Here is a 14,379-nt window from a genome sequence, read left to right as displayed (position 1 = left end):
AAATAAAAATTCGGAGCACAACCAGCACGGAAGCGTAATTTTTGGGGATCAATCCGTATACGTAATCTATATTTTAAAACAAAATGCGGAATAAATAAGGAATTTTCTCTGCATTAGTAGTTTCGTCTTCTCTTTCAGACGACATGCTACATGTACAGTTTTCATCGTTTCTCAGAACTTTGGATCATGTTGGATATGCTCCATCAATGCATAAGTTTGCTATTGCTTAAATAGATTAAATGTTCTATACTGACTATGATTGTTTGTTTAAAAATCTTCAAGAATGTTTTACAAATCTTTCAGCCTCTTCTTCTTCATGTTTAATTTCTAGTGTTCAGTTTGTTTGGATACTAAACTAAGGTTGCAGCATATATTTTCTACAGGTGATTTTTAAATTGATTTAAATCCTGTTATTTCTTTCACATAAATGAAAAGGTTTGGGAAACAGGCAGAGCCTTTAAATTCATCACATTGGCTTTATACAGTGTTTGTTAATTAATTTTGTTAATTCCTAAGACCTGTAGGGGCCTATAGTTCAAACTTTTTTCTTCCGGAGGTTTTGAATGTTTTATATTTTTCTAGCCAGGCAGCTTTGCTTTAAAAATTATGCATCCTTCCTGTCACGGTAAATGGGTAGTTAGGATAATCTAATTGTGTCTCACCGGGTCCACAGGACAGCGTGGCTCACACGATATCGGGATCGACATTCAAATAATTTTGATCAAAGATGTCTGCGCCCTTGAGAAGAATCACACGTACATGGAGTAGAATGTGTTTTATGCGAAAACGGATGCATCTGAATAGAATTGGAGTGGAATGGCTGCAGATATTTTCAAATAGATATAGACTTTTTCCTTTTACGAAATCATATTGCACACACCTGCAACCTGTTGGAAAAGAGAAGGTGTACATAACGACACCTATCTTTTATGTTAACGCTGGTATTTTTGTGTTTCTGTTTTGAAATATATGCCAAATATATATCAGATGATTCTATTTGAATCTATATACAATACAGCTTCAAACCCTGTGTATATGTAGTATACTGGATATGATTTTTTTTTACAGCGCCACATATTGGACACCTTTATACAGCTTTGCTGGCAGATGCAGTTGCCAGGTTTCACACACTCCATGGGAAGGAAGTTATATTTTCAACTGGAACTGATGAACATGGACTGAAGGTTTGAATGTTCAATTAAAGATATGCCATATTTAGAATTTTATTTATGGAGCGTTTATTAAGCAAAGGTTTTTTTTAAATGAATTTATTATAAATTTAGCACAACATATTATTATATGATTCCAGATTCAGACCTCTGCTGCTAAATACAATAAAAGTCCAAAGTTGTACTGTGATGAAATATCTGCCAAATTTAAGGTACAGAATTCACCAATCAACATCTGCAAGAATAATCATTATTTAATTGCATTTTATGAGAGTAACCCCATGGATGTTGGTGACAAAGAACTTTGGTAATAATTATGTTACATGTAGTGCTGTGATTCTAAGTGCGGAAGCTTAAAATGAAATAATGTAAGATTTGCCTTATTTATTCTTTAAAAAAATTTTAAAAAGTTATTGGACATTTAAAAAAAAAAAAGAATTCAAGTATGTGGACAAATTCAGTACATTAACATTACAAAATTTGTCCTCTGGTTTATGTTGATCTTCATATTTTTTACTTGTACTTTTGTCATATTGAAAAGCAAACTTCATGATAAGTAGATTTTAAGAATAACAGGAACTTTTTATGTTGTAATACTGTTATTTCAGACACTGTTTGACAGGTCAGGTGTATCATACAGCTATTTCATCAGAACAACAGATGAAACACACACAAAATCTGTTGAAAATTTATGGGTAAGTAAGATAAAAACACTCAAAAACAGTCTATGCGAAAGTCACTGGACCGTCGGTTTTTACCAGTAAAATTTGGTTCAGGTCGGTAAAAAATTCATAATACAGGACAGATTGTCCGATGAAAATTAAGTCCTAAAAATCTGAATTAATATGTACGAGGGGCATTTCAAAAGTTCTGGCAACTGGTATATAAAATTTTAACTACGTTACAGATTAAAATGACTCTGATACCACTGTAAAGCTTAGGCAAATATGCATTAGTAGTGACGTCATTTTACATTCAAAATGACGTATAGGTCTGCTAAAATGACGTCATAATTAGGTATACTCTGTATACTGGGCGTAAAAATGACTGATAAGGAGAACAATTTTTTTGTCGAGCAAAGAGCGTATTGCAAAATTTGCTCATTGCTTGACTTTACGGCAACAGAAATAATAGCCGATTTAGATGTAGTATATAGAGAGCATGCTCTTTCATATCGAGCAATAGCAAGATGGGTAGTTCAGTTTAAAGAGGGTAGAAAATCAATTGAAGATGACCCCCGTTCGGGGCGTCCAGTTTGTGCATATGGCGAAAAAGAAATCGTCGCTGTTCAAAATACGATAGCTGATGATGCTAGATATATTGAGGAAATAGCAGACTTAACTAACATTAATTCGTCAGCAGTTTTTCATATTTTAAAGGAAAACTTAAAGCTTAGGAAAGTCTGTGCTAGATGGGTGCCGCATCTTCTCTCGGAAGAGCAAAAGGCTTGCGCATCCGGGTAGAAATGGCTTCACAGTTACTAACAATTTATGAAGATTGTGACCAAAGGCGAATAAATGAGATTGTAACTGGTGATGAAACATGGATATATTTTTTTGAACCGGAAACTAAGCTCAATAATAAAGTTTGGATCGGTGAAAATGATACAAGGCCTCAAATTGCACGCAGAAACCGGTCTGTCCGGAGAGTAATGTACGCCTTATTTTTTGATTCTAAAGGCCCTGTTGCTCAAGTTCTGGTTCCAGAACACAGCAGTGTTACTGGTCAATTTTATGCAGATCATGTCTCGTCTCAGACCAACAACCAGTACTAGAGGAATAAAGCTCCTCTATGACAACGCACCTGCCCATAGATCAGAGGTAGTAACCAAATATTTAAAGGAAAATGGTATTGCCGTTTTACCACATCCACCCTACAGTCCTGACCTAGCTCCATGCGATTTTTGGTTGAATGCCCTTATCAAAGAAGCCCTCCGAGGATGGCGATTTGAAAGTCGTCATGCAGTCGGAAGTGCCGTATTCCAGTGTATGAAGCGTATACCGAAAGAGGACTATAGGGCAGCATTTTCCACATGGATTTCAAGACTGAAAAAGTGTGTCCAGGTCAACGGAGACTATTTTGAGGGATTGATATAATTTAATTTATGATAATGACGCTCATTAATTTACCACACACCAGTTGCCAGAACTTTTGAAATGCCCCTCGTACATATGGTTTTATTTTCCACACACATCCTTTATTCGATCCATTTATTTGATCAATTTAGCAGTAATTTTAATCTATAACAATCCTGTCATGATCGTTTATTTCCAATATTCAAATTTCCTCTGTCATGGAAATTAGATCTAGAGATAACTCATACATAGATTCGGTTGGGGGAAATTATTTTCATTATTAAACAAGAATAACCGTAATGAGATACTTCAGGAAAGAAATTTTAAAGTGCATTTTAAAGTGCATTTTACAGTTTAAAAAAAAAATCTTTGACAATGTGTAATTCGATTGTATGTGTCAATTAGCCAGAAAAAGAGAAAATTGTATGGAATTGTATGTTACCTTTTAAACAGGAAAATTATTAATAATAAGCTTGATCATTTCATAATCTCAAATCTTGATCTATTTGAGGTTCAATTTAACAGTGAGAATACCCCCCCCCCTTTTTTCAATCTCTGTATCATACTGATGTAGGATTGAATTTTAAAGAACAAGGTCGGTCTGGTAAGTAAATGCGTGGTCTGATAAAATATATATTTTTACCAGACCTTATGTCCTGTAAAAATTTTTGACTTTCACATAGACTGCAAAAAGCTTCATGAACTCATAGGTAAGTTTGAAACTGCTAGTCGCTGTCATTTTGAAGCCTCCTATGGTTAGAATTATGTCGTGTCAAATCATCATGTTGAAATAGCTGAGATGGCTAAAATTCATTGAAAGGAGAGAGAAAAGAAGATCAATAAAAAAATTAGATAAAGTTTTATTTGATTTATTTCACTGGTTTCATTCCATAAACAGACATGGAGATTTTTTTTAAATTTTGGCTGACTCTTATAAATGGAGATATATATATATATATATATATATATTATATATATATATATATATATATATATATATATATATATATATATATATATATATATATATATATATATATATATAAGAAGCACAAAGAAATTTACTTTTATAAATATACCCACTTCCACCCCAACCTGGGATTGAACTCTCAACTTACGGAATCTGTCTCCTAGCAGTACAGGAACAGCGCGCTAAACAGCTTGGCCATCTAGGCAAGTAAAAAAAACTAGCTTTCGATGCCGATGGAATACTCGAGGCATTGTCCTACACTACATAACTGCCCCAAATGAAGAAATATTAACATAGCACAAAGAAATTCACTTTTATAAGGATACCCACTTCCGCCCCAACCTGGGGTTAAAGGAAAACACCTGTAAAACATTAAAGCCCTAGCTCCAGAAGATCAAAAGTTATGGACAAGGTTAGTGTTTCTGCAGACAAACAGATAGAAGGATGGACAGAGCAAACGCTATATGCCCAAAAATCTTAGACTACAAGGGCACAATAATCACATTTGGATTAATAACAAGATACAAGCTTTGACCCATTTCAAAATACAATCAAAAGTTTTATAAACAGTATTTACAAAATAGGTTTTTTTTTATGCTTACCAAATACATTGTTAAAGAAGAAGAATAACTGATTTTGTAGACAACACTAGTAAAGAAAGGCTACATCTATAAGGGGAAGTATGAGGGCTGGTACTCAATATCAGACGAGGAATTTCTTAGTGAAGAGGAGGTCTGTGATCAAAAAAAGGAGTCGGGGGAAATCCAGAAGGTAAGAACAAGACTGGTGTACTTCTGTAAAATGATGAGAATACATAGTTAATGTTTATCATTGCACACCTTATCATATTATTACATTTTGCTGATGTTCAAAGTTTTCAGACTTACTAATTGACTCATTTTCCTGAAAGTTATTGCCCTTAGACTTTGAAATTTTTTAATTACATGTATTAACTGTTTTCTGGACTTATTTTTTTTGGCTGTGCTTGTAGATATTAAAAGAGAAGATTTTGATATTGATGACTTTCAGTTTCATTTTTACAAGAAAGTTATTCCCCTTGAACTAAAAAATATTCTAATTATTTACTGTTGTCATTACATTTTTTTTTTGCTGTGCTTGTAGGTAATCGATTGATTTTTACTATGCATTGTTATAATAATGACTTACAGATCAAGTTTTGAGTTTCATGCTGGACTCATTCTCGATCACCATAGTTCTGACCCTTACATTTTGAAAATTTTTAATTATTTATTGTTTTGTTTTGTTTTGTTTTGTTTTTTTTTAAAAACTTAGTTTTCTTTCCTTTTTTTTTTCTTGTAGATTATAAGTTGTGGTATCGACATCTGATTAAAAAAAAAGAAGCTGCAAAATGTTATTCAGTAATTCTATTTAATAATCCTCTTGTGCTTACATGTAAGTGGTTCTCAATGACAGGTGTCGGTCAGCAGTGGACAGCCAGTGGTGTGGATGTCTGAGGAAAACTACATGTTTAGACTGACCAACTTCAAGGCACAGCTGATTAAATGGCTCAACACTGGAGGTACCCACATTAATTCATAAAATTAGTAATGAACATAGCCTGGTAACTCTATGAATCATAATGGCTGGATATGTATATTATTAAATGATATACAGTTAAACTTTGATATCTCAAACAATGATACATGTATCTGAAATATCAAGAATATATCAAAGTGATTTGAAAGTCCCAATTACTTGTTTGGTTGCCTGAGTCACTCAGGTTTAGACCTCTTGTTGTTATGTATTTGATCATCAATATCTTCATTCCTCAGATATCTCAAAGTTTTTACATGGTCCAATTGAGTTGAGTTCAAGATAAGGTTTGACTGTATATAATTATTTGAGCAGAAGCATATATGATTGACTTCATTATTGTGTGCTATGTTTCTCCCCAGTGATATATCCAAAAACCTATATGATTGACGTCATTATTGTGTGCTATGTTTCTTCCCAGTGATATATCCAAAAACCTATACGATTGACATCATTATTGTGTGCTATGTTTCTCCCCAGTGATATATGATTGACGTCATTATTGTGTGCTATGTTTCTCCCCAGTGGTATATCCAGAGGAGAAGAGATCTCAGGTAGACTTAGCTCTGAGGAATTTACAGGACTTGTCCGTGTCTCGTAGCAGCTCCAGACTGTCCTGGGGAATTCCTGTTCCAGGGGATTCCTCACAAACAGTAAGTTTTTGAAAAAAGTGTGGAAATAGAGTTAACGTGATTGCATTCCCAATGGAGTTCTTTCAGACTGTGAGAAATAAAATCTGCCTTGGAATTTCCTCCTACTTTGGAATCTGATATTGAAATTGCTGACAAATTGACCCACATTTTGTGTCACATGCAGAGGAGAGCGACACTTAGGGATCACTTTGCCAAGCATCTGTTTGTCTCTCTGTCCTTCTTTCACACCTTATGTCTTGATAACTGTTAGAGTTAGGGGTTTGACATTTGGCTCATATATGCGAGGGTTACTGACCTTGTGACCTTTGAATATAACCTTTGACCTATTTTCAAAATACAGCGTAGTGCTGATACACACCTATTCTTTGACTTTTTAGAGGTAAGTTTGTGCTATTTGGCAAATGGACTGCTTGTCATAAGCCTTACAGTCTACCTGACCTTGACCTTTGGCCTTTTTTCAAGAATACTCTGAATTGTTGTTATGTCTTATGAATTTTGAGAAATATGGCTTTGTTAACTAGCATTTATAAACATATTTTTAACCTACTGACATTTTCTTTCAAATGTATTAATTTTTTTTACCACACAAACTAAAATTAAATGTATTCTGTTAGCAATCCTAAATCATTTGGCCTTTTGGATAAAATGCCAGTTTTTCTTGACTTGACAGAAAAGGTCAAGTGATGTTCTTGATGGGAAAAAATGTGATTTTATGATTGCTCCATTAGTTGTCTTTAAAGAATAAAATGGAATTGGTATTCTGACTTGAGATCATGAATCTTGGGAATTGGTGAATTTAACATGTATTAATCAAATTTTAAAAAAAAAAAATTCTCAACTTGGCAGAAAAGGCTGATGTTGTCTCGACTTGATGAAAAAGCCCATCCTTTGTGATGTTCCGATTATTCTGTTAGTTCAGGATCAGTATATACTGACTTGGGCTCGTAAATCTTTGGGATTGTTGTAAAAAACTTCTATGGTTGAATGTTTATTTTTAATAAATTCAATGAATTATTCAATTTAACTTGAATTTATATTGATTGTAACTTTTTTGATAAATATTATTTATCACTGTCTTGCTATCTGTGGATATTTTTTTTCTTTGCTCTAATGCTAATATAATGTTTAAAAAAATATATGATGACCTTTTCATTTTATTTATATCTTTAATGATGCTATAACAGGCAACACATGCATTCCTTGGAACACTCTAGTTGTATTTATTGTAGCTGGCAGATTTTTCTATCTTTGCTTATTTTCATTTGATGTTTTTTGCTCTTGATTAAATTTGAATTTGGTTATTCACTGCATGCATTCATGTAAGGAAATGTGAATTTTATTACATTTTTCATTTAAACAATAATGCTTGAATAGCAATTAGCAGAAAAGAACTGCTTGCATTGGAGAGTAAAGATTTCACGAGACATACCTGCACATGAATGTAGATATCTCTAAAAATGTGTTCTTACTGACAGTATATTTTCCTGTTGAGTGTTTCTTTTGGTTTTATTTTTAGATTTATGTGTGGCTAGATGCCTTGATTAACTACTTAACAGTAGCAGGATACCCTGGTCACCTACAGAACTGGCCACCAGATATCCAGATAGTAGGCCAGGATATACTCAAGTAGGAATTCCTGTATAGTATGATTTTATTATGGCTGGTGCACTTTAAAAAGTACATGTACTGAGATGTCCTTATCTGTTGTGATTTTGTGTTTTATTCTCAAAACACTTTATACTTCATAAGCTAACTTAAATATTTTAATCTTACTTTCTGAAACAATTTGTAGCTCACCTCAATGAAGAGGGGAGCTTATGTAATACCATTTGCATCAGAGTCCCAGGTTAAAGTTTTTGGAGCAAATTTCTTTCCACGTACTTCCATGTACTTTGTTAATTAGTGATGCATGGATGACACATCTTGTTTTCTTCGCAGCACAGTTAAGGCTACAAAAAGGGGGCGGAGCCTAATTTGTACGGGAAATGTTAACTATGACATCATACAAAACCAACAATTCTTAAAAATCCTACAAAATGAAATGATTTGCTATTTTAAACTATAGGAAACCATCAGACTACATCTAAACTTACTTTAACATGCTGTTTTGGCTTTAGTTAAATGCCACATAGCAAGGTATAAACAAGTTACTGATTGCGTTGCACTTGTCGATGTGACGTCATTTCGTAAAACCTGACGCAGTTTGTATGCAGTAAGTGGCGGATCAAGAAATATTTTCACAACAAAAAATGTATCCTATAATTAAATAAAATATTATTTAAAGATATTGAAGAGGCCATTGACTTGGATGCAATGTCTTCTTTATGATTTTATTCATATATATTTCGTAAATTTCCTATTTAATTGATACTGCCATATATTTGTATGCAAGTACATCATAGGGTAATGTAAGGGTCTTAATAAATCAATCTAGTGCAAGGGCATACACTCAATGGATCACAGGAAGCTTATACATATAAATTCTAGTCTGAAAAGTGCTGCAATCCTGGTGAAATCTTGAAAATGAATTAATTATATCTATATTTAATGCCGTTGACCAGCAAAAAATACAGAATGTGGTCATATAAATTTGATTTTAACAATGAAATAGCAGAATCTATAGAGGATCGCAGTACTTTTCAGAAACTACGATGCGTTTTGAAAATATTTATACTCTAAATTTAGAATTTTAAATTGATTATGCCCTTGCACTTGTGAAATTTATAGGTGACCTCAATACTGCAAGTATATGTGCTATATCACGTGACTGCCGCATCACGTGACAAGTCTAAATATAAAATCTTATCGTCCTCAGTATGTAGTTATTAACCATAATTACATTTGTCGGATATCAATAAAGTACTGAAAAGAATTGCCACCCTGATTAAGAATATATTTTCAATCACAAAAATTGCTGATATTTCCATTGCGCACCTTAACTGTACTGCGTTCACTGTACCTTGGGTTTTAGATGCTGCATTTTCAGCCAATATATTCCATATAAATGACCAGGTTTAAGTTTTTGGAGCAGATTAAAGTTTTTGTAGCTGCTCTCATTCCAAGTAACTATAAGTCCTAGGTTTTCCAAACTTGCATGGATGATACATCTAGGGATGCACAGTACCAGACTTGCATCAGATACTGGATACTTGCTTCAGGTGTTGGATCCATGTTGACCTTGTTAAAGTTTTTTGGAGCAGGTTCATCTTTAAGTAACTATAAGCCCTATGTTGACCAGACTTGCACCTCTGATGTTTGGAGGTCCTTGTTTGCTCTGCTCCTATTTTGTATTGTTTAATGGACTTTTGAGCTTGAATACTGTTCGTTATCTCCATATATTTCATATTGCATCTAGAGATGCACTCAACCTTACTGGCTCCAGATGCTGGGTTTGACCTATATTTTCTGGATGATTGAGTGACCAGGTTAAAGCTTTTGGAGCAGATTCATTCCAGTGTACTTTAAGCTCTACCTGGAGGAAACCTGCATGGATGATGCTTCTTGGGATTCAGACTACCAGACTTGCTTATGATGCTTTTCCAGATGAATAACCAGGTTAAAGTTTTTGGTCCAGGTTCATTCTAAAGTATCTATAAGCCCTACGTGGACCATATTTGCATGGAAGATAATCTAGAAATGCACACTACTAGACTTGTTTGGATGCTGGATCTGACCTACCTGATTGGATGAGTGACCAGGTGAAAGATTTTGGAGCACAACCATTCCCAAGTAACTATAACCCAAATTCCACAAACTTGAATGGATGATTAAACTAGGGGTGAAAACTACCAGGCTTGCCTTGATCCTGGATTTGACCTATTATTTTTGGGATGAGTGACCAGATTTAAGTTTTTTAAAGAGGCTCATTCCCAGGTTACTCTAACCTCTACCTCAAAACACTTGCATGGATGGTGCATTTAGATATGCACACTACCAGACTTAGTTTGGATGCTGAATTTTACTTGAATTTTCTGGATGATTGAATAGAGAAAGTTTTTTGAGTGAGTTCATTCCCAAGTAAATAAAAATTCTACCCAGGCCAAATTTGCATAAATATTGCATATACAGATGCACACTACCACATTTGTTTAGTGTAGCAAGGCCTTGCTTAAATACAACATTCGTTGGGGTAAGCTATGTAATCTCTAATTACCTATGTTGATGTTCAGGTTTATATAAAATGCCATACATATATTTTCTTGTACCTTCCAGGTTCCATGCTATTTATTGGCCAGCTTTCTTGTTAGGTGCAGATTTAGATTTACCAAAACAGATTGTTTGTCATGCTCACTGGACTGTTGATGGATACAAGGTGTAGATTCTTCTGTAGTAATTTGTAAAAATAAACAGTAAAATCTATCCATATTGGCATTAGCAGTGTGAGAATTTTATATAAGAAGGTTATGTAGATATTTTCAAGACAAAAAAAATGAAATCCGCTCACCCACCTCTATTTTTAAACAAATTAGGATGAGAATCTAAAATTTAAATTTATATGGCCTAAACAAAATCTTTTTATACCCCCCGCAAACGAAGTTTAGGGGGGTATATTGGAATCAGCTTGTCCGTCTGTCTGTCTGTCCGTCTGTCTGTAGACGAGATTTTGTCCAGACCATTTCTTGGAAACTGTTGCAAGGATTTGTCTGAAAATTTGTATACTTATTCTTTGCCATATGAAGGTGTGCACCTGGTATTTTCATCATGATTGGATAATTTTTTTGCATTTTACAGGTGTTTTTTTTCATTTTTATTATGTGGTTTTGTCCGGATCTGTTCCCAGAGACTATTGCATAGATTTGTATGAAAATTTGTACACTTATTATTTACCATATGAAGATGTCCTCCTGGTATTTTCAACATTATTTGATAATTTTTCTGCATTTTACAGGTGTTTTTTTTTTCATTTTTATTGACTTGGTCATTTCGGGTTCATGTCTAAGGTTTGAGACATAGAATCTAGAACATCTGTACAAAAATGTGAACTACAGCTTAAAACTACTCATTAGAACTAAAAAAAAAATCACAAGTATTAAAAACAGTCTTTACATTACACAGCAGATAGTGTAAATCCATTTGTCCCTTTGGAGTAATGAGTGGACATGCATCCAGTTAAAGATTAATTAATGAGTTCAGTGTGGGAAGCTGTTAGGGCATCTCTGATCAAGCAAGTCTTATTTATATCTCCTGGGAATTGGGCAGAAAGAAATAAAGATCTCTGTCGTCTAAGTCTCTTAATTGTAATTTATGTCTGTCAAAATACATAGTTACCGGAACCAGCCTTTTATTTTTCAAAATGAGTTTGATATAAAGGTATTAAGATCAATTTGATTTTGTATAATTAATTATGATATTTTTTTTTTTCAACAATCAATTTGCAGAGTGTCATGTCTCACAAAGATGACAGATAGTTGCAAACTATTTTTTCAATGTAATTAAAAAACACTGTAATTACTAGCATTGATGTTTTATTAGGCTGCACCTTAGTTTCATTCATTAAAAATAATATAATGAGTAATTAAATTTTCACTCTAAATGTTTAAGCAAATTGTGAACACCTCTCACATCTAGAAAACATTAGTGATTTGGTACCTTCTCTGAAAAAAACCCAGCGGGGGGTATTTGTCCCTTTTGGACAGTTCTAGTTTACATTGGCATTGAGATACAAATGTGTGAGTGAACTAAATGACATTAATAAATTAGCACAGAAAAGTTAAAAATGTTTGTTCAACATGATTTCTACTTTTGATAATACATGTACACTTTTGATAATACATGTACAGTATCAAATATTTTTTTTTCACATCATGCCATTAATTGCAATGCATTTATTTATTGAGTATGTAGTTAACGTCCTTGCTGTAATTATTTTGAAAAGACACTAGAAATGTACAATTATTATTGATGGTAGTCTAATTCAATATTTCTTGTTCAGATGTCAAAAAGCAGGGGCAATGTGGTGGATCCAGAGGAGCGTATGAATAGATTGACAGAGACAGGATTCCGATACTTTCTGCTTAGATCTGGGACAGTTTTCACTAATTGTAGTAAGTGTAATAAATGTAACATCTTCTTGTGTTAATGCCGTTACTGAAATTTCAAATTTTATATCACATTTGGATGTACGGTAGCAATTATGGAGATGGTTATACCAATATCAGTAGTAGCATTACTGTTACCGAATTTCTGTATCAACTCTGGTACAATAGCCACTAAGTATCTTACATGTAGATGCATATAGCTCTTTTGTTTTGAGGGAATTGAAATGCAAGATTTGGTGTCTTTAAGTGATATTGACTTTGTTGTAGCTTATGATAATATTGACTGTTGTAGACTATATAATAATATTTACTTTGTTGTAGACTATAATAATATTAACTTTGTTGTAGCATATAATAATATTGACTTTGTTGTAAACTTTAATGATATTGACTTTGTTGTACTCTATAATGATATTGACTTTGTTGTAGACTATAATATTATTGACTTTGTTGTAGACTATAACATTGACTTTGTTGTAGACTATAATAATATTAACTTTGTTGTAGACTAATAATATTGACTTTGTTGTAGACTATAATGATATTTACTTTGTTGTACACTATAATAATATTGACTTTGTTGTAGACTATAATGATGATGTTGCTAAAGACATTATAAATGCAGAGATTGTGAATACATACCTAAATCTCCTGTCCAGAACTTCATCAAAATCCATAAACAAACAGGCCATATTCCCCGCCTTTGATGGAGAGGCTTTCCAGTCATTTTTCACAGAGGAAGAAAGGGATATGTTTAATAGCCTATCAGATTTAATAGGTATTTTTAAAAACACTATTTTATGTATTCATTTGCACTTCATTTTCTTTCAATGTAAAAAACATATTTTATTTGAAGTATATACAGTGAATTATAAAGAGGGTCCAATTTGTAAAATTAAGGAATGGGCATTTTGAAAGTTACTGTTTCAAATAAATGGTCTCTTTTCTTGTATGTTCTTATATGTATGTTTTTTTATTCCTTTCAGAAATATGTAATAATCATTACAAAGGATTCTTGTGTCACAAAGTATCAGAAGCCATTTTTGAATACCTCAGATGGAGTAATAAACTGTTTAATGATCATGAACCATGGCAACTGTGTAAGGATCCAATCAATGAGAGTCATGTGCGTTGTTTACTACATCTGAACATGGAAACATTGCGAGTGTGCTCAATTCTGTTACAACCATTGATACCAGATATTGCTAACCAAGTGTTGGACAGACTTGGGATTCGTGAAGGGCACCGACTGATTAAGCATTGTGAAGAGAGGAGACAAAGTCACAGAGATAGAGATCACCTTCTTATTGTACAGAAAAACTATATTATGCAGAGAATTAAATAACAACTAGAGCACTGATTAAACACTCATAAGTCAAAATTTCATAATTTTTATCATTATCTTGCAAATGGAGTGTTGAAAAGAAAATGTCAGCTTACACAAAAGTTATAAAGATTGAATTGTAATTTACAAATTTGATATAAGAGGTTCTTAGCAAACTTTTCTCAAAAAAGCTGACATGCCTTAATATGCAGAGCATATCTTGAATTCTGGGGTCATGAATTTCACAGTTGTGGTAGAGACGAGAGATACCATTGCTCAAATGACCATTCAAAACATTTGATTACTAGACAATATTTTCAAAGCTACATCTAGCAGTTTTAGTATATAGTTAAACAGCTAACTTCATGGGGATCATAGGTATCTTATGTTAAGGTTTTTATTACACATTAACCAAATTTTTAAATATGCAAACCGTTTGACTTTATTTACAGGAGTAGAAAAAAGACTATTGAAGATGATATTTATTTGGTTTTGGCCCAACCCCTTACATTATATTAGGACAATGATCGTGAAATTCATTATTTTTGACTTCTGCCAATAAATGATGTCTACCAGTGATCCACCCTTCCAGACAG

General features: G+C 33.2%; 1 protein-coding gene across 1 annotated transcript; it reads left to right on the top strand.

Annotated features, from left to right (window-relative positions):
- The first annotated feature begins 790 nt into the window (after positions 1-790).
- On the top strand, positions 791-13,825 carry LOC133179102 (methionine--tRNA ligase, mitochondrial-like). The gene is made up of 12 exons (XM_061313844.1): positions 791-941; positions 1,069-1,184; positions 1,310-1,381; positions 1,778-1,864; positions 4,857-4,985; positions 5,649-5,754; positions 6,294-6,421; positions 7,938-8,047; positions 10,634-10,733; positions 12,354-12,465; positions 13,046-13,237; positions 13,446-13,825. Exons 1-12 carry the CDS (start codon positions 791-793, stop codon positions 13,802-13,804), a joined length of 1,662 nt encoding a protein of 553 aa, XP_061169828.1. The 3' UTR covers positions 13,805-13,825.
- The last annotated feature ends 554 nt before the right edge of the window (positions 13,826-14,379 follow it).

Source organism: Saccostrea echinata, unplaced genomic scaffold (genome assembly GCF_033153115.1).
Source record: "Saccostrea echinata isolate AGI-Se365-2 ecotype Australia unplaced genomic scaffold, CSIRO_AGI_Sech_v1 ptg000001l, whole genome shotgun sequence".
Taxonomy (NCBI): domain Eukaryota; kingdom Metazoa; phylum Mollusca; class Bivalvia; order Ostreida; family Ostreidae; genus Saccostrea; species Saccostrea echinata.
This window is presented reverse-complemented; position numbering and strand designations above follow the sequence as displayed.

What these genes read in the sequence shown, in the direction of transcription:
- LOC133179102 (XM_061313844.1), top strand. Translation starts at nt 791, where the DNA reads ATGCATCTGAATAGAATTGGAGTGGAATGGCTGCAGATATTTTCAAAT. An exon ending in AAATATCTGCCAAATTTAAG is followed by an intron (nt 1,382 to 1,777) that starts GTACAGAATTCA and finishes CTGTTATTTCAG; the next exon opens with ACACTGTTTGACAGGTCAGG. An exon ending in TAAATGGCTCAACACTGGAG is followed by an intron (nt 5,755 to 6,293) that starts GTACCCACATTA and finishes GTTTCTCCCCAG; the next exon opens with TGGTATATCCAGAGGAGAAG.